Source organism: Sarcophilus harrisii, chromosome 6, assembly GCF_902635505.1.
Source record: "Sarcophilus harrisii chromosome 6, mSarHar1.11, whole genome shotgun sequence".
NCBI classification, from domain to species: Eukaryota; Metazoa; Chordata; class Mammalia; order Dasyuromorphia; family Dasyuridae; genus Sarcophilus; species Sarcophilus harrisii.
Window position 1 is genome coordinate 62,893,685 of NC_045431.1, and position 21,550 is coordinate 62,915,234.

The window sequence follows — 21,550 nt, forward strand, 5'->3', positions numbered from 1 at the left end:
CTACCTTTCTTAAGTCTTTGCATAATATTAAGACCATTACCTGATATTCTCTGGAACCACTTTGGCTTCTTGTCCCAGACAATGAAGAAGTAGTATGCCGGGACACCAGTCAGCGTGATCCCAAAACCTATCCCGGTACTGAGAGGATCAGAATAAAGGGACAAGGCCACCATGAAAAGGCATGTGAAGGAAAAGAGAGCTGGGATAAACAGCGGCACCTGAAATAAAAAGACATGACAAAGGTCACTTTAAGCTCTCTTTGGACACTGAATAAATGTAATACAAGTAAATAAAAGTTGTCACTTCTTATAGCTATGGAGTTGATTACACTGATGAAAAGCACCTCAGTAATAAATGCCCAATAATGGCATCATGGGGTATATATTAAAACATGTGTTTGGAATAAATCAAGGTGGATGTTTTCATGTCGTATAAAACATAAAATTAGGAACACTATCTCTCTATAGATGCCCTTTCTTATGTTGGTTCATTAGAGATGCAGGTAAAATTTTTGCTACCCAGGACAAGCTTTCCCAAGAACACAGCAAAACAAAACAAACATCAGGGTAAGTTATGTCAAGTATCCAGAGAACATTTGAAGAAATGTTTCCATTGGGTAGGAAGCTGGAGAAAGACTGGGATACAGCAAGGAGCTACTGGGGGGTGAGAGATTACATGGGTTTGATAGCTAAAGGAAGAGGACACTTTCTGGAAGTTTTCTTTTTTAATCAAATTAATTAATTGTTTTTACTGTGCTGAAGGACCATAAAGTATTATCAGTGGGCAATAACACCCTGGAGTAAAGAACTGTCTTAGTTTTGGCTGTGATGAACATGTTCTATATTTTTGGACTTCAAACATTGAATCTTTGAGAGTTGCCATTATAATCCATTTTAATATGATACAAGTAGCATAGGCCACTTGTTACACTTAAAAATGATTAAGTATGTATTGATTTCTTTTCTGAGAAATGCCACAAGGACTGATAAAAGGATAAAAGAGGCAAATTCCTCTTTGACCACTGATGAAGATAGTCCCTAACACTATGCAATGAATATAATTAAAAAGTTTCCTGACGACATTATCAGTATCTTTTTAAAAGAAACTAAATGACAAGATCCAATCAGTTCTATGAAGGATTCAGAGAAACTGTGGTTATTAATATTTAGTTTTTCCAAGGAAAATTGTGATGAATAAAATAGACATTCCGCAAAGTGATATATTCTTCTTGAATTCTACCCCAAAATATGAACTTAATATTTTTCTTTTTGGAATTTGCGGTTCAGAAAAAGAAATTATATGAGAACATCAAATAGCTACGTTGGTGACATTAAAATACTCAAAATATTTCATTTGTAAACTCCTGATTTCTTATATTTAACTCCAGCTGTAAGGAGAAAGGATTTTGTCACATACAAATGATGCCTTGTACAGATTATCAAGATAATAATAAAAAGTAATGATAATTATGATGATGATGATAAGAATTAGACTTTAGCTTTTTTCAGTATGGCGAACTCCCAATGAAGAAACTCCCTCTACCAACGCTGATCAGTACCTTCTCTGTAATTTATACCCATAAAAACTTGCTTAGAGCAGACTTATCAAACTCTTTTACCCACAGACCTAAGTATCCCATAAAAATCCCAAGTATAGTGAAGTAGATTAAAATATACTTGGGAAATATTTACCAAAATAAATAAAAATACAACTTAAGAGAAATAATGTGAATTTGTGATTTTTCTAAGTCAATATAAAGCCAGTAGCAATTCACTTCTATTTTAGTTTATCATATAACATATTAGTTTAGGGGCTAAGCCCTCCTAGTCCATTTAGATTCCTCTAGTCTCTGCAAGAACCTGTATTGAGTGCTGAAGATACAAAAGTGAAATTCCCTCATTTTTACTCTTTTGAACCTATGGAAGGTTACAAACAAGTAGAACACTGAGAAGACAAGCAAAACCTACAGTCTCCATCATTTAGAGAGAATAACAGGAATGTGTTGAACCAGCACTTCCTGAGACCTAATTATTCATTTTGATGTGAGCCTTTATAACAATGATTCAATAAATACTACAAATCTGAGGAGTTCTTATTTTGTTAATTGTCAAGACTTAAAGTTATGGAAAAATGTTAATAGCTCTGATTAAACTTAAAAGCATATTCCCACCCACTCCAGGGAGCTAATCATTAAATAAATTCCAGCACACCCTTGTAATAACAAGATCAACAGGATCACAAATCCCATAGAATAATGTAATAATTAATGGCCTTTCATAAATCTTTATCTGACTTGTTGAAAATCTTTATGGGTCTTGACAATCCTAAGATTTTCTTTCTAACTTGTCACAAAAGAAATATGAAAAGCGTATATATTCTAAACCTGCTAAAGTCAACAGGTATGACGATGAGAAACACAAGTCTATTAACGAGTTTCCTTCAGCAGGGAAAAATAGACTTTTATTTTTATTTTTATTTTTTCCCCCTAGTTAAAGGAAATCTTTTGGCCATGCATTTACCAGGAAGAGTTAAGCCCTGGATTCAAGAGAAGACTCCTATCACCGGTGTCATCACTGAATTGTCCCAAGTAGAGAGCTATGACTTGTAGAGAGCGATTTATGTAAAATCATTAAAACGACTAGGTTACCTTGAAAGGACGATGCATATCTGGCCGTTTGTATCGGAGATAAATCAGTCCTGCAACTGCTAGCCCAATAAAAAACCACCTGACAAAACTGAGGAAGTTCAAAAGACTATTAAGATCACCGACGAAAAGCATTATCATCGTCAATGGGTGCTGTGGGGGGGAAAAAAAGAGAGAAAAAAAGTTTCCAGTTGAGTTTAGCAAAACAGAACATACAAATAATGAGAGCACTACAGAGCATCAGCCTCTAATTAGATTTCAAATGACCTCTTAGACCAGTGAGCCACCAATGTGTTGTAAGAAACAGTGGATTAACAGCACCATTTTGTGACATGACTAAAAGCAAGGCCATCATTATCACCTCCTCCCACCTACAAACAAAATAACTAACGGGATCAATGAACAGGGCCATTCTATTTTAATATGAGCATCTGGTTGTGGGTTTGTTCCTTTCATTGAAGGGGGGAAAAAGAAGAGAAAATATTTTTGTACCAAGTCAAAGAAATTAAACTCTGGAAACAGTACCTAGATTCATATGCTATGTAGGATACTTGTTATAGTTGAAAATAGTTAAGTTGGTATTGATTTCCTTTTTTGAGATCATAGTAATGTGAGTGTCCTTGGGCTATTTGATTTCTCTGGGTTTCTGTTTCCTATTCTCTGTCAAATGCAGGAATTGGATTGGAAAACTTGTATGTCCCCTTTAAAAGTTCAAAATTAAATTTAACACACATTAATAAAAAAAACACCTACCACATGCCAGGAAGTATGCCAACTTTTGGGGATACAGAGACAAAAATGAAACAATTCTTGACCTCAAGAAGTTTACATTAATTTGTGTGTACATACACACACATCATATGTGTATAAACATGCATACATGTGTACATATATATGTATAGATATAGATAGTTTCATTCTATAAATTACATATACACAGGAGTAAAAAACAAAATAATGGGTAATTTCAAAATTGGGGGAAGAACTAAGTACTAGCAGAATTAGGAAAGGCTCTTGTAAGAGACGGCAGAGCTTGGAAGAAATGAGCTGAGTTTGGGAGGAAGTGAGGAAGTAAGGTAAGAAGGAAGACACCCTTTGTAAAGATGCAAAGGTGAGAGAGAGAATGTCATTAATGGGAAGCAACAAGTTGGCCAGTTTAGTTCGAATGTAGACTATGAAAAGAATCATTATTAAAACCTAAGTTGATGTCGAATTGTGAAAGACATTTAAATGTCAAATATGAGAGGTTGGTTTTTAGCCTAAGAGCAATGGGGAATCACTGGAATTTCTTGAACAGGGCTTGACACGGTCCAATCATTGGTTTAGGTATAAATTTTCAGCAATGAAATAGAGAATTGGTGTGGGAGAAAGATTTGCAGGTAAACCAATTAGAAGCCTATTAAAATAATCCAGGCAAGAGAGAAATCTGTGTTATTATACGCCTGTTTGTTTTGTTTTTTAGTATGACCGTATATGAAGTGATAACAAATAATAATGACATAAGACATTTTAAAAACCAATGGCTCTTTCTCATAAATGCTGTCCAATAAATTCCTTGAGATACACACCTGCGATGCGGGCATCTCTATATAATGGTACCTTTACTCCTGAATACAAACCACTGACCTTTCTTTCCCTCCAAAGTCACTCTCACTCTGTACCTGCCTCCTCTGACCCTCAAGACAGTAAAAAAAATAAGGAAGAAGTCAAGATCAGCACAACGTGTCTCTGCAGCTGCGCATACCAAGGAGGGCCTGAGTGGCAGTCTGGGCTTTAAATGAAAGGCCTCTTCACAGAATAAATAATACATTCTGTTCTCACGAGGGAAGCTTATGGAGAACGTGTACTTTAGAAGGAATTTTTGAGGAAAGATTTTGAAACAAATTAAATGCATTTATTAAAAAAAAAAGTCTAATGCCTTATCTAGTATACCTCATAACAGATGGAAGTGTTGAAAAATAATAGGAAAAGTTTACATCAGGAGTATTTTACATCTCCTACTAGATATATGTCCCTAAATGAAAAAAAAAAGTTGGGTTTTAATATGTACGTGTGCTTCCTTTTGGGTACTCTCCCCAACTGTCTCACTTTTAATCACAGAATCATTCCCCAGCCCAAGTCTTCCTCCATTATCTTTGTGCATAATTGTCTGTGCTTTTCATTATAAAGTGTCTATGATGAGCCTGGGTGTTCTCAGTCTACGGCACTGAGCTTCACTTTCAATTAAGTGAATCTGAGCTTCATTACTCAGACAGCCTTTTCTACAAGGTGTTGAGTCAGTGACAGGGGTCAAGCTAATCATTTCCCTTCAAACTCTTAGGAAAATCATAATGAGATGGGCTTTAGTTACCTGCCTGGGAGAGTTAAAGATAAAGAGGAAGAAAGATGGAGCAAAGGGAGCCCATGTTCTACAGTGAAAAGAACATCCAGAGGATTGGGGTTCAAATCCCATTGCTAATAAATACTACCTATGTATCCTTGGAAAACATGCTCAGCATCCTGAGCCTCAATGCCCTCATCTATTAAACGAGAGGATTGCAAGAGATAGTTTCTGAAGAACTATAGTCCTATGGGTGATGGACAGAAGTAATGCTGTACAAAGGAAAAGGGGCTGGCCCTGAGCATTAGGAACCAATTTGAATCCTGCCTCCAACACTTAGTTGTGCGAATGATGCGAAAGTCACTTAAATATTCTGACACCTCAGTTTCCCCTTCTGTAAAATGGGACCGATAACATCTGCAGGGTCAATGTCTTAGATCGGTTGTGAGGCTTATAAGAGTTTGTGCATCTAAAGAACCTTAAAGCTCTATAAATGTCAGTAATGAAAAAGGAATCCATAAGGATGGAACACTACTCATGCAAGTCTCACACCATCCCTTATATGCTTCAGTAAGAAAAGTGAAGAAAGCAGCCCCTGAGAAGTTTCCTTTGATTCCGCCTTTGCAAGCCTGTTATCCCCGTTTCATGGAGAAGCACTTGTTAATATGCATTACCAAAACGATGACAGCTGGCAGAGGAGTGTACTTGTGGACATGAATCATGGAGAGGATTTCTGGAAGGTGACCCTCACGGGAAGCAACATAAAACAACCTGATGGGAGAAAAATGTGGATTGACTTTATGAATGTTCATTCCACAAAGGAAAACTTGAGAAAACCAGAATCTTTTCATATGGAATGGGCTCAGTTCTCCCAAGGTGAATCCTGGCATTTCTCTTTTGAGGCAGGACTACATAAACAGTGAAAGAAACCGAATTTAGAAGTATACTAAATTTGCCAACCCCATACAATTATTCATTAAGTAGACTGAATAGTCATGTCTCATTTACAGTGAGTTCCTGTATCTAAAAAGAAAAAAGGAGCAAATAATAATGACAATGGGAAAACTGACAGTTTTAATCATTCAAAGTATAAACCAAGAGAGATAGCATGACATTGGGGATGAGTCCCAGCCTTCAAGAAAACTTGGATTCCGACCTTTTCTGCCTCTGCTACTTATAGTCTGCTTGGCCCCACCTAAGTTCATTAACCTCCCAACACCTCCAGAAAACTATTTAAGGCTTAAATTAGAGAGTTCTCATTGATCTGCATTGGGGAAGGGCCTTTTTCACACCAGTGAAGGCATTGAAAATGAAACGATAGGTCCTTTGCAAGATAATGTAGGATTTTGACCTTTGTCTCTCTTTCTCTCAGACTGTCTCACTGTGTCTCTGTGTTTCTCTCTGTCTTTGTTTCTGCCTCTCTGTTCTTCCTCTCTCTCTCTCTGTCTCTCTCTTTTTTCTCTCTGTCTCTCTCTCTTTGTCTCTCTTTGTCTCGTTCTCTCTCTCCCTCCCTTTCTCTCTGTCTCATTCTCTCTCTCTCTCGTTCTCTCTCGTTCTCTCTCTCTGTCTCTCTCTTCTCTCTCTCTTTGTCTCTCTCTTCTCTCTCTCTCTCTCTCTTGCCTCGTTTTCTCTCTCTCTCTCCCTTTCTCTCTCTTTGTCTCATTCTCTCTCTGTCTTTCTCTCTGTGTCTATCTCTCTCTGTCTGTCTGGCTTTCTCTCTCTCTCTCTCTCCTTTCTCAGGAATTGGATCTAAGGAACTTCCTCTATAAATTCAAGTTAACATCTCTGAAAATTAGTATCTTAGTGAGCTGTTTAGAATACTTGAAAGCAACTTTCCCAGAGTCACATGGGATGCATGTGTCTGAGTTAGGAGGATTCCAGATTCCTGGCTCTTAAATACACACACACACACACACACACAAGAAATTCAATTCCCTATCCACTATATCCCTATCTCTATCTATTATCCTTCTATCTGACTATATCTATCTATCTAACTAAGGTTAGATAGACCTTTCTAGGTCCAAAACACCTTTAGAGTCAAAAGCAAACCTATGCTATTGTACCTGTTATTCTCACTAAAAAAAGATACTAATCTTCATCCACCTCAAAGAATTATAATCAAGTTAAGGGTAATGTCTCAAAATAAAGGAAGGAAGTCAGTGCCTCTTTCCCCTTCTGGGGATCTAGAACTGGAAGAAACCTTGGAAATTATCTAATCACTCTATTCTAGCCTATCTCCTCATTCCATTGCTATAACCATTATTTTGGTTAGTTGACCCAGCACAACCAAAGAGCAGTCATCTTTTGATTAGGTACACATTCTTACCTGGAGACAGCAAAAACGCCCCCATTCATGGAGCCAAAACAGGAAAGGGCAACAAAAACTGGAACGGCTAATGAAAATTTTCCCAAAAGCCTTTCTGCAAAGGTCTAGAGAAAGAAACAATAAGGGGATATTCATAAAGTGGAAGAAAAATGAAGCACTTTGCCAAGAATAAAAATGAATTTCTTAATAATAATAATTCTTAATTGCATATGGCACAAAATTATTCTTATAAAGTGGGCCACAATGGATTGATTACCTCTTTTAGACTCAGTTGGTCATACATGAGTACATTTAATGTGAACAGGGAGGAAAGGAGTGGAAAAAAGATGAGAGGAAGGAGTTATCCTATTGTTCAGCAGCTCATAAGTAAGAGACAGGAATAAGAAAGCAAGCAGTAATTCATCAAACATTTATTATATTCCTACTTATATGCCAAGCATTATAGTAAGTGTTGGGGCTATGAGGTGTAAAAAAAAAAAAAAAAAACACCCAAAACTATCATCACTGACCCAAAGGAGCTTAAGTTCTAATGGAGAAGACAACATGCAAACTGCTATATACATTTACCTATATCTACATGAATACTGATATATGTTTAGTCATATACAGAGAAATATTATCTATACATACACACACAAAGAAATAGTTTTTGTGTATAGGGAAAGAGAGCATTCCAGGCATTGGAGACAGAATAAAGTCAGGAGATAGTATTTAATACAAGGCTAGAAAGATAGGAAGGGGTCAAATTGTAAAGTGGGGGTTTGCTATTAGCTTTTACAGGTAATAGGGAATCCCTGAGGTTCATTGAGTAGGAAGGTAACATGGCCGGACCTGTCGTTTGATAAAAATCATTTGGACAGTTGAGTGGAGAATGCATAGGAGTGAGGAGAAACTTGAGGCACAGAGACTAACCATAAGACTACTGGAGAAATCCAGAAATGAGATGATTGTCACTCATGTGAATTGAGAGAAGGGAAAGTATAGAGCAGATGGTAGAGATGACAAGACTTGGCAACAGATTTTCTAGGATATGTGAGTGTGAGGAGGTAACAGTGATACTTGTGTTGTAAACCAGGGTAATTTAGGAGAGTGATGGTACCTTCAACATTACTAAGGAAGTTTAGAAGAGGGAAGGATTTAAGGGGAGAAGAGTTAACACAAAAAATATCCAGTCATTCTGGGCATACATTCAACTGCAAATCTCTTCAATTCTCCTTAACAAGGTGATCATTTCTCTTTCCTTGAGACCTCTGCCCACAAGAAGTCAGTTTAGAACAGTGAGATTCTAACATCATTAAGTGAACACTTCCTCCTTCTAATCCATACGAAATTTCAGAGGCTACATTTCTAGATCAAGAGGAGTCTTGATTTTTATTTATAATACAAACCTAACAAGCCTATAATCCATTTGAGAACATTTCTATACATGCAGGAAGTAGACAGGAGGGGAAGAGAAGAGTTGCCTATCATTCTCATCCCCCCATTCAAACAGTCAGACCCGTTTGAACTACTAATCACAACATATTAACTCAAAGGAAGAGTTGGGGACATCAGTTATCCATATTCCCAGAGGGGAGCTGGTATGCTTCCTAATACTTCTTCCACTGGGGGGATGATGATACCCATTGTTACCTTACTAAGTATAAGAGGAACTCAAGACAGTCTGGGAAACTTTCTTTAATGAAACCCAAATTCATTTTATAGCTTCTTATACTTAGATTCTAAGGACACAAGAACATATCTCCAGAAAACTTACTCATTCAATTCATCCAAAATGACGCATCAAGTCCCATGGAAATTAGCAAAAGATAAATACAGAAAGAAGTAATATAATATAATACATATGTTATTTTTTGTTACTTCTAACATTATTCCCTCAGAATATGCATCATAGCATACTTTCCTCAGTGGTATGAATGATGGAAATTTTTACTAAGCAAAATATTATTGTTGGGCATGCATATATTAATTGCCTTTGACATAGATGATGCATTATTATCTCAGACCATACCAGGACACCCCCCCAAAAATTAATAATCTTTAAATGTTAAAATCACATTGCTGACTTGAAATGAGTAATTATATATATATATATATATATATATATATATGATTTAAATTATTTTGTATGACTACTTGCAGTGAGCAAAATCATTCTTAGTGCACTAAACTCTTACATGTGATCAAAAGAGATTAGGCAGCTTATCCTTAGTAAGTGATGCTGGCTGAGTAGATACTCAGAATGTAGTAGTTTATTTAAAAAGGACAATCAGCCAGGAGGGAGTTCACAAACTAATCTACAGATCTAGGTTAGATTTTATGTTCAACTTGTAGTCTAATAGAGTAGCCTAGAGCACTGAGAAACCAAGTGAATTGGCCAGAAGTTACACTACAATTTCAAAAGCAGGAATTGTACCCTGGTCTTTCTGGTTTCTGTCTGTCTCTCTATGTCTGTCTTTGTCTTCATCTTTCTCTTCATGTGGGATTCCAACTAAATGTTTTGTTTGATTTGTTTTTTCTCTCTCATCAATAAAGATTTTTTTAATGCAGTAGTATGAAGTTTTTTTAAAATAGATTATGAAACAAATATTTACCAAAAAAATTTCCCAATCCCTCTTGATTATCCTGTTTAGTTTATCCTGCTTATCTTGTACATAGTTGATCGTGTACTTTTAGATTGTGAACTCCTCAAGGGCATGGACTGATTTTTGCCTCTTTATTTTGCTTTTCTAATATCCAGCACTTAGCACAGTGTCTTGTACAAAGAAGACTTGTTAATAAACACTTACCAACAGTTTCTGAGAGTCAACAATTGTTTTAAACACAATTTGGTCAACTCCAAAATCCTGAACAGGAACTTTGGAGAAAAGTTGAGTCAGAGATATTATATTTAGGTAGATCCTATTAGCATTTTCTAACTACAATGATCTCAGCTAAAAATAAATTTGAATGCCAAGCATGCATTATTGCTTAGATTCAATTACTGTCTATATAGTCTCTGGGTCCCCCAGTGGTAAGATATATTCTTCCATTAAAAAAAAAAAAGTCCCCTCCAAACATCCCCAACACTGAAAGTCTTCTAAGTTCTACATGTGGGTCTATTTTAGCTATAAAAAACCTAATGCTGAAAATGCATTAAATGATCATAAAAACAGCACTTGTTTTATAGGATCCTAGCTATATAAGTTAAATGGAATATGCCAAGAAAAGATGCTGTAAAAGTGAAGTTGTTTATATTAACATACTTCTATAAAAGCTGATGTCCAAGACTTTTTTCACTTCCTCCCTTGCCCAGATGCCTAGGATCAGAGGTCAGAAAATTTCAAGTTTCTGCCAAAGGGAACCATTGGAAAATTGCATCACCTCCATGACCCATTTTGCATTTGCATTTTCCATAACTTGTACTTACCACTGCCACGGCATTGGAGAGCAGCAACTCTTTAGCACTGATGGTAGAGAAGTAAGCCACATTTGTTAGGACATAGCCAACAGTGACTATGATCATTGATATGCATATTGCAAGAGGAACATTTCTGAAATATAGAAAGCAGTTATATATTAGCCATCTGTTATTTGTCATTCACTTCCTGAAACCAAGGCAGGTAATTATCTCTTTGAGAAGGATGATAGGTAAAAAGTAATTCCTTCTTTGTCTTATTTTCTTCCAGAATGATAAGTCCATTTCTTGGCTTATAAATTTCATTAGGAAGAAGGACCATATGTTCAAAAATAAGTTCAACCTTGGAAAATAACCCTAAGTTCAATTTGGGAAAGTGATCACACACACACACACACACACACACACACACACACACCCCTCTCAAAATTGGAATTAGCTTAAACACCACTGAAAATTTGAGCCTAGAAGCTATAGAAGATAATAATGTTTTCAAAGCTTCATTAGTGAAGAATTCCTTTCCACTCTAAGAATGACTACTTGACCTCTTCTAAAAGTATAATGCCAGTGTATCATTAAAAACAAGAGGCAATTATTTACAAAGAGGAGGAAAAGGAGGGAAGGAAAGAACAGGGGGAGGATGGAGAGGAGGGGGAATTGAGGAGGAAGGTGAAGAAAGAAAGGGGAGAAGGGCAGAAGATTAAAAAAAATAGTGCCCATCAATTGAGAAGTAGCTGAATAAATTATGGTAAATGAATATAATGGCATATTATCATCAGAAGAAATAAGTAAACAGAACTTGAGAAAAAAACTGATGCATAAAGGGAAAAAATTAAGACAATACCTAATAGTGTTAACAACAGAAACACTAGAAGATAACCTAACTCAGATTAATTTTGAGGAACTAGTCCCAAAGACCAGTTGATAAAAGAAATGTCCCATCTCTCAGTAGAAAGATAGAGGAGTGTGGGTGTAGAATGCTTCAAATGTTAAATGCAGGTGTTTTGTGCCTGTTTATTCAATCTGTTTTTCTTTATTGTAAGTGGAAGGGAAAGGGTTATTTTTTTTAATTATTATGGCATTTTAAAAAGCATCAGTATAATTTAAAATATAGCTGATACCAATTCTGCACGCAAGAAGAACAGCTCAGAAGCATTTACAGTGCACCCGTATTGCTGTAAGTTCGGTAGGTCCAAGGTCTCAAGATCCCATGTAAATTATGAAGCTACAGCTAAGAATCCCATTCATTCATAGGTGGCCTGCTGTTCAATGCAGAGGCTGACTAGTGCTTGACTAGCATCAAGATGTACACAGAACACAGGTGATGCTGTATCTTCATTCAATATGCTGAAGAAGCCAGGAAGCTGCTGACCCTTGTAATTTGATGCCATGTCCCCTGTATACATCCCTCACTTAACATAATCACCTCTTCAGATTTTTTTTTTCCAGTTCACAAAATTTGGACCTGTTACCTCCCTGCACAAAGGCTGCCTGTTTTGTAACCATGATGCTTATCAACCCCAAAGAACTTTGATACTGTTGGGTGCTTCTAATGAAAACCTCAGTATAATTTTCTCCAAGATGAAAATTCAGTTTGAGACAAGAAGAAAAAGACTTTGTGTGTTTGACTACTGACCTATAGACCATCCCTGGGTTTAGCACACAGAATCACTGGCTATTATATTGAATGATACTCATATTCCACTCTGACAGCAACAAGATTAAAACAAAAGAAACAAACAACAACTAGCTAGTCAGCAGTGATTGTTCCTTATAGAAGTGAAACCCAGAGCCATAATGAAGCAGAAAAACTAAGGTTTTGTCCTGGAGTGTCAAATTTTAGAGGGTACTGACTAGATGGTCATAAAGTAGGATTAAAATTTCATGGTACACTTTCTCCCTCATATTGTACATCACAGAACCTCCTTCCTCACCTAAAATAGCGAGGATCATAACAAGAATGGACGACTCGTAATGCTTTCATTCTTTTGCAAGTGTAGAAACACTTGCAATGACTATAAGAAATTAATCATTTCATCTCTCCTAAATGATAAAAGTTCCCATGATCTCTCAAATCTTGAAACTTAACATAAACCTCCAAATATATCAGTCTTTTAATATGAAAGTTTCTCAAGTCTTTCATAAATGTCTCTTTTTTGCATACCGCTTCATGTACAGCTAATTGTATGGCTGCCAAACCACACATAAACAGAGAAAAGCATTGGTTCAACAAAGAGGCAAGTGGTATAAAACAGCTTCACCATCAACTGTGAAATATAGAAAATAATAAAAGATAAGTATATAAGTAGTTATCCATCCAAACAGTCAACTAATGAATCAATCAATGAGCACTTACTCAGCACCAACTTGTGCCAAAGATTTAGGGCAATAAAAAAAAAGACAAAAATTAGTCCCAGCCCTCAAGAAGTTTGCATTCTAATGGGAATGATAACATGGAAATAAACGGCTACATTCAAGATATAAACAGAATAGATGGAAGGTAACTAAGAGAAAAAGATTCTAGAAGCTGGAAGAACTCAGAAAGTAAACATTGTAAACCTTTGTTACCTGCTTTGCTTTCCCTCTCTGTTCTTTTAGTCCTTTTTGCTTAATCATTCTATGCCATTGCCTTTTCATTTGTTTAAATATATGTGTGTTATGTGTACACACACACACACACACACACACACACACACACATATACATACATTCTTAGGTAGGCATATAAATGCTTCTATGGATCATGTATTTAAATGAATGATGTATCCTCTTGAAATCATCTGTTGCTTTCTTGTTCTATAGAGGCAAGCCCATATTTTTGATGGCTATGTCCATGAGGTACAAGGTCTGATAAATAACACTAAGCTGGAAAATCTTTGAATATGTCTAGTTATGATTCTGTGTTGTTCAAGGAAAATTTGAGCTAATTTGGAAGAATGTTACTAGGCTTACTAAGAAAGAGTAATAAATATTTTATCTATCATAATTTTGGATGATGTACCCACACCATGAAAGCAAACAAATCTTTTAAGTAGTAAGACATAGTGAATTAATTCTTAATTATAGAGGTAGGACTAATGCCTCCATATTTGGTGTTGATGGAAAATAAGAGTGATGGACTAAGTTAACAGAGGACATGCTAATGTGGAATGTGTCTATTTATCCAGCTCTACCTGTAAAGTCAGCCTAGCACTATCTGTTATCCTTCTGTTTCCTTCCCTTGTCAAGAGATAAGAATCTTTTTCATTCTATCTTACTATTTAGTACTGGAATCATGAGACACTATAGAGTAGCATTCAACCTCAGGGAATAACTCACTTTTCTTCTACCTAGCTTCTCAAATGGATATAGGTCCCCCAAATTCATTTCCAGTGAAGTTAGTTCTTATAATAATCTACACATGAATATTCCTAGTTACATCCCTCATGGTTCCATGGTTCCATAGGAATTTTAAAGCTCTTTACCAAAGGGAAGGTGGTCCTATAAACTACCCTTTTGCTGGTGTGTTAGAAATTATTATTGAGAAAAAAATAATTTTTATGATGGAGCATGAGGATGAAATGTTTTACTTGTTTTATTAAAAGTCATTTCATTCTGTTTTATAATGTTTGGAATATAATATTTTTAATGGAATTAGCTTAAAAACTATGGAAAATTATTAAACTCCAGAAACTATACAAGCTGATAATGGTCTCAAAGTATTATTGATCTCCAACTCCCACCCACAGCAAGAATGTATAACTTTGTGGGAAAATAATGCCAGTAGCAATAAGTAACATCAAAAAGTAGCAATAAGTAACAAAACATTCACAGCAGCACTTCTAAGAAGAAGAGGAGGAGGAGGAGGAGGAGGAGGAGGAGGAGGAGGAGGAATAGGAGAAGGAGAAAGAAAAAGAAAGAGGAAGAATAGGAGAAAGAAGAAGAGGAAAAAGAAGACAAAGAGGAGGAGCATAAAAAGGAGAGGAGAGAAAATAAAAAAGAAAAACTGGAAACAAAATAAGTGTTCATTAATTAGGGAAACTTTTAACAAATTGAAGTTTTAAGAATGATGCTATTTAGAAATGATAACTGCAAACAGCATGCCAACTTCTTTAGGTAAAATTAAAAAAAAACAAAATACTTAGAGAAACCAAGAGAAAGAGTGAGAACAAGTGTGGACTAAGTGGAGACAGTGTGTTCTCATGTAATATTCTCAACTAATAGTCAGGAAAGCAGGGTTCAAATTGTAACACTGCCACTTACTTAAATAATGACCTTTACTTCTATGGACCTCAGTTTTAAATTTACATTTATCTGTAAAGTGAAGGGTTGGACTAGATCATCTCAGGCCATTTCAGGGACCATCTGACTTTATACATCTATGTCTGTACTTCTTGATCATAGCTTGTTGCCATTTGAATCCGGTGGAAGGCAAACATAGAAAAGGTCCAGTTCCTACCTTGGCATTAAATATCAACACTTAGAAATATAATTTTAAGCACAGCAGTTTAATTAATTAAAAGACTTTAATACTTAATATGGCTTAACTCTGCATTTCAGAACTCAAATGGGCAAAAACAGATGGGTTAGCCCATAAAATCTTGCACCATAGGGAATGATTAGCACAGGTTAACAACTTAAAGGCAAATAGCTAGTAATAATAGTGTGAAATAATAAACCTAGGCAGGGCAGCTTACAATATCTAAGCATTTTTTTCCCCTTTCATTCTTGCTTTCAGTTTACCTTCCATAAAGGTTGTACAATCTATTGTGATAATATTTACATTGGGTGATTAATTTCATCTGATGAACAATTAGGAGAGAGTGAGGAGCCAGTGCATTAAATATGAGTATCTGAAAAAGGAGTGGGATGGGTCAAAGTGGCTGGGGTCATGACTTTTTACATCAAATTTCCCATTTATAGGGTTAACACACTGTGCATCTTCAGCCCAGTAGTACATGAAACCTTGAAGTGCCTTGTCTTGCCCCATAATAGACTACAGTTGGTATTTTCTTGCCTCTATGTATCCATCTCAAAAGACAGCAGAAGCTGCATTCGCAGAATGAGAATGAATCATGAAAACTCAAAGAAGTCCAGCTTAGTTCTCACTTATGCCATAGCTCAAGAGACTAACAAGAAGTCTTTATGAGATTTTCAGAAGCTGTAGAGGGAGTACTGCCAACCCAAACCCTTTTAATCTGCAGGAAAATATTCCATGCTTTTGGAACAGACCTAACTTTCCAAGGCACTGGAATTCAGAACTCAAGCCAGGAGTCCACAGTGAATCTTCCAAGCTGCACTAGAACTAGTGTGGCTACACACTATATATCTACAGTGATACACTATATACCTACAGTGCTATCTAAAGTAAACACACACACATATGTATCTATGTATCTAAAGTACATACGCACTGATTGAAGAGTTCTACCTCTGTATTTCAAGATTCAAATAGACAAGAACAAATAGGGTAACAACTCAATATTAAAAGTAATATGACAGACCTAGCATGTGGATAATAAACAGAACCTATAAATGGATCTAAAATCAAATAGGATCAAGAAGGGAATTTCTTTGGTATGAGGGTTACACTGGTTAATGACTGAGATAACTTCCAATTCTTAGATTCTATAACTTTAATTCTCTGGTTCAGGATTGCCTTTGTGAAAAGTGCTTCCACACTTCTTGAAGAAAACAAAGGTATATCTTTTTTATGAACCAAGAGTAATTTTATACTACTGAAAGTCATAGAAAACCTCTGAATAAATCTAAACAAAGATGAGAATTACAAAAGGTCAGTGGAGAGGTACAGAGTAAGCATGAACAGGCTGCTCCCTGAGTGAGAATGAGAGATAACTGATAAATACCTTTCATGATGCATGGGTATCCTTACTATGTCAAGAAAACACAAGGATGGTTCCTAATAATTTGTAGAAGATTTAAGAGAGGATATGGATGAGTTGTGATTTGCATTGTTGGAGGGAATACTCACATGCACATGCTGATGAGATCTCAGATTCATTGCAGTGTTTGAGTATTATTATACTTTGAGTATGGAGCATTGATCAGGTAATAAGTACTTATTGTCTGTATTTACTAATATTCCAGGTACCTTTCTGGGTGCCTGGGATGTAATACAAAGAATGAAATCATCCCTTTCTTTAATTAATTTAACATTCTAATGATGAAATAAGACTCAGTTTCTGAAACAGGAAGACTGGGATTCAAGCTTCATATTTTTACATATATTAGAGGGGTGATTCTAAATATGTCATTAATTTTCTTGGTGTCCCTGGAAACTCTCTAAAACAGAGAATTTTTGTGTCATGGACATTTCCGAGACTGATGAAACTCCTAGATTCTTCTTATAATAATGTTTATAAATGCTTAAAACAAAATAGGTACAATTTTAAAGGAAACCAATTATATTGACACATAATTATCTATCAATCTAGATATAAATGTAATTTATATCTATATCTATATATTTATATCATCAAATTAAGAACCTTTGCTCTAGAACTTTAAAATAGTAAGTAGTACAGATTTTTCTTGGCAAAGGGAGTTGTTTCATACACTAATGAAATTATAGGCTCAGACTACCCCCAAAATCTAAACAAATATTGTTTCATTTATTAAAGAGGTAGGGGGAAGAAGGAAGGAAGGAAAGAGGAAGGGAGGAAGGAAGGGAGGAAGGGAGGAAGAAATGAAGGAAGGAAGGAAGGAAGGAAGGAAGGGAAAAAAAAAGATAAAGAAAAGAACATCAGCCCTAAAGAGAAAAAGGCAGAAGGACAATGTTGTTGAGAAGAACAAAACTAGAGAGAGGAAGAATGTATTTAATCAAGTCTGTTATGAACCTTCAAGGGCTATGGTTCATAGTCCAGCTTCAGAACAAGTTTTAGGGCCAAGGAAGGGCATGATACTGTAACCGACCTGTTCTCACTGACGTGTGCATTGTGGACCCAATTGAATTCCAGAGTCAAGTTCCTGCCCTTTATTTCTGAGTGTTCAATGACAAAGCCATAGGACTCTTGCTTGAAATTTCAGTTATCCTGAAAACTCATCTAAGCTTTACCAGTATCCACAAAGAGAGAGAAGTTTAAAAAATTAGCATACTGATTAAAAGCTGAGAAAATGAATGAGAAACACAGAGAAAGGCATAAGAGAAGAAAGTAAATGCCAAAAATAAAAATCCAAAATAAATTCCAAGCCCAGACTCAGGATACAGAGACCACTAAGTCATCCCAAACATGTGTTTCAATGATCTGATCATTTCTAATACTTTACCCATAGCTCAAACCTTTCAGTGGAAAGGCAGAGTCATTAACAATTTTAAAATATGCAGAAAGACATCTGACTTTACCCTAGCATTAAAAGTAAATGTGTGTAAAGTACACAAGAAAAAAACTTTAGCCTTTGTAATAACCATATTCCCAGCATAATTTCTATGGGCAGGTTCCATTAGCTTCCATTTCATATAAAGTACCCCTCAAAATAAAATAAAACAAAAAAATGCATTACCTGCAACTGATTTTTTCTTACTTTCAAAAGCTTGTAAAAGCACTCTCTCATCCAAATTGTTTATTCTTAATGTATTTCTACTATCTATAATTACTATGGATAGTAAATTTAAAAAGGTTATCTCCCATGGATACCATATTCATAGGTCACACCCAGAAATACTTCCCCAGCATGATGAGGTTTTGGAGAAACCCTTTCATGGAGGAGCTAAAAGCAAATGCTTGTGCTTTGATATTTCAAGGATCCTCATTGGTATCGGGGGAATTCCCTCCAATAATGCAACCTGTAACTCCTCCCATAATAATAATGTGTTTTATGCCTTTCAAATATTTGAACACACAATTTTCATCATATTACATAAATCCTCCTTTCTTCAAATTAAAATTCTATTTCCATCAGCAAATAATAAATATATAGATATTATACTTTTTATACTAAATTGATTGACTAAGTTATGACTAAAAAGAGGTGGGTGCTATTAAAAAAAAAAAAAAAAAACTTTTACAAAAATGTTCCTGTTCTATTCTCATCCAGTTTTCATCAACAATATCCTAAAATGAATAAAGAATTTTTAGTGCTAAAAAAAAGTAGGAATACAGATTGATAGTAGCTAATAGCTTCTCAGTCATCTTTTTGAGGCAAAAAAGATACAAGTGATAGTTCAGTCTTTTAGAATCTTCTATTCTTTTTGATATCTTGGGAAAAGGTCTCTAAGGATTTAGTCAAGCCATCAGCAAATATTTCTTCCCATTTTCTAAAGTTGGCCCCTGATATCTTTATCAATGCCCTCTTTCTAAGATATTTTGACATTTTGATACAAATCAGGATATAAATATATTAGCAATGCTTTCAACTCAATAGAACAATAATAATATAATAATAATAATAGTAATAATAATAATAATAATAGAATTAACAGTTTCAATAGAAACTGTTAATTCACTTATGTCATACCTTGCTATTTTCAGTCTGGTTATATGTAATCATTGTATCTTAAATGCTTGGGCAACTAAGTATTTTGCCTGGTCATCTGTTACTGGATATTTGTGTTTTGTTTCTTTTTAAGATTTCTACATGATAAGAGGACAATTAACAGGGGTCTATAAGACAGCAGCCGTTTGCCTGGCAAACTCATCTCTTCACATAGGATTTATTTTGGCCTCCTCATATTTTGCCGCAGTCTGGTGAACTGAGTCTTTCCATCTGAGATTCATCTAAATCGGTCAAATTACAGATATTGGCTTGCTTTTGGAACCTTGATCAGCTTTCATTGTCAGCATGGCATACCCAGTCTGCATGGAATGAGAGCCTCCTATCACTTCACAGCCTGAAGCAGTAGTTTTTAAAATGAGACCATGGATTGGACCCTGCATCTACTGTACTTTGGACTGATATGAGGGACTTTGGGTACTTCAGAAGCTCAAAGGGCCTTTAATTGGCCTTCTTTTGCTTTTGTCCCAAGTAGATAGTGCGCTGGCCAAACCCATTCATGTACACTATCACCGCCTTAGAGACTGGTGATGACCCCCTTGATGCTCATAAGCAATAGAAATTTTTGACAAACATCGAGACCTGGTTAGCCAATGACAGGTAAGATTCCTCAAGGACTAGCCGACCTAAGCCAGGAAGAGACGTTTCTGTACATCCTTCCTATGACGGGTAAGGCTTTTCCCCATAGGAACAACCTAAGCCAGGCACAGGTCGAGAAATGAAAAATTCTACATTTGATTCTTTTAATATAAATGAAAAAAGGGGGACCTGTGGGGAGCCGGCACTAAACTACAGCCACATAAGGCCAACCTTGAATAGGTTGAATCTTCTAATCACATTATATCAAAGACTTCCTGAATAGGAATCTCCTAATCACATCATAGAGCTTCCTGCCACCAGAAACATCTGAGCAGTTCATCCTTGGGCGGGATACCAACCCTTTGTCATGGACCCCCACCCTGTACTGTGTTTGAACAACCCTGCCTTCTTTTCTACTGCTATATATATCTGTACTATTGCACCCATTAAAATGAGGCTTGATCAAAAAAAAAAAAAAAAAAAAAACAATGCATAATTTTTAAAAATATATATTTTACATGAATTTTTATGGGAAAAAGCTAATAAAATACACTGTTTTCATGAAGGTTTATCTTTCTATTTTGTTTAATTATAATTTGTCTAAATGATAATTTATTTAGGGAATCAGGAAGGTACAAATTTATGACCATTGGCCCTATGCTAGATACACACTTCTTCCCCATCCCCACTGCTTGTCTAATTTTAATTTCTGATCAGGTTTGCTCCCTGAAATCTGACTGGTCAATATATCACATGAACTCTGTAAAGCATGTTTCCTTTACCTCAGAGTAATTCCACTCAATTCAATGAACATTTAAGCCCTTACCCTATGCAAAACACAGATAAGTTGATAGCTTAAAAAAAATTGGTTAACAAAAATTACTCAAATTCATACAGTAATTTAGAGATACAAGGTACTTTCCTCACAAAAGCTCCGTGAGGCAAACAGCACAAGTATTACTGGTTTCACTTTTTCTCATTTTTGTTTTCGATCTGGACCTGAGATTTCCTTGGCAAAAAGAAATCTTAATATGAAACCATTGGGGCACATTAAAAAATCCATCTGTAAACTATTGTCCTTGAGAATTGCTCAGTACACTAGGGATGTGACTTGTCCATGGTCACAACAACAGGAATAGAATGCAGGGTATATCAGGATTTTCCCATGCCAGTAAAATTTTATACAGATTGAAAACAAAAACAATAACAACAACAAAAATGAGACCAATAATACTTGTGTTATTTGCCTCACATGGCTTTTGTAAAGAAAGTACTTTGTACACTCTAAAGAACTATATTAATGTCAGTAATTCTTATTAATATTTTGTGGCTCTCCATCATAATGTCTTGCATATGGTAGATCCTTAAGATAGTGCATCATCTCTAAATTTCTTCCTATTGAAAATCCTTTCTTCAAAGCCCAGTTTGGGTATCTATCAGTTTGAGTCCCACATCTTTCATGAAGTTTCCAGTCTCCCCACTCCCAGGGTTTCTCACATATAAATCTAGTCCTTTTTTCTAGTACTAAATGTAATTTCCATGAGAAAAAAAAAAAAGTGACCTGAACATCAAGAGAGTTGAGTCCAACCACAAGGTTTCCCTTCTGATATACTTCTTGCAATACCAACATTTTTTTTAAAAGTACCAAAAAATCCATGTGTGAATTGAATTTTGGTAAATAAAATCACATGCCCTACTAAAAGGTACTATTTAAGGTACTCCTATGATTAACATTTTTGCTTTCTCTCCATAAGATTTTTATGACAAAAACTACACACTGCATATGAAAAT

At 35.6% G+C, this 21,550-nt stretch overlaps 1 protein-coding gene across 1 annotated transcript in view; it reads right to left on the reverse strand.

Annotated features, from left to right (window-relative positions):
- Nucleotides 1-21,550, reverse strand: part of SLC7A11 (solute carrier family 7 member 11) — a 99,780-nt gene that overhangs the window by 14,109 nt on the left and 64,121 nt on the right. Inside the window, exons 7-11 of the mRNA XM_012552210.3 lie at nt 10,703-10,826; nt 7,294-7,397; nt 5,639-5,735; nt 2,648-2,797; nt 41-218 (exon numbers count right to left, since the gene is read on the reverse strand). Of these exons, the coding sequence (XP_012407664.1) occupies nt 41-218; nt 2,648-2,797; nt 5,639-5,735; nt 7,294-7,397; nt 10,703-10,826 (653 nt within the window). The remainder of the gene's footprint in view (nt 1-40; nt 219-2,647; nt 2,798-5,638; nt 5,736-7,293; nt 7,398-10,702; nt 10,827-21,550) is intronic.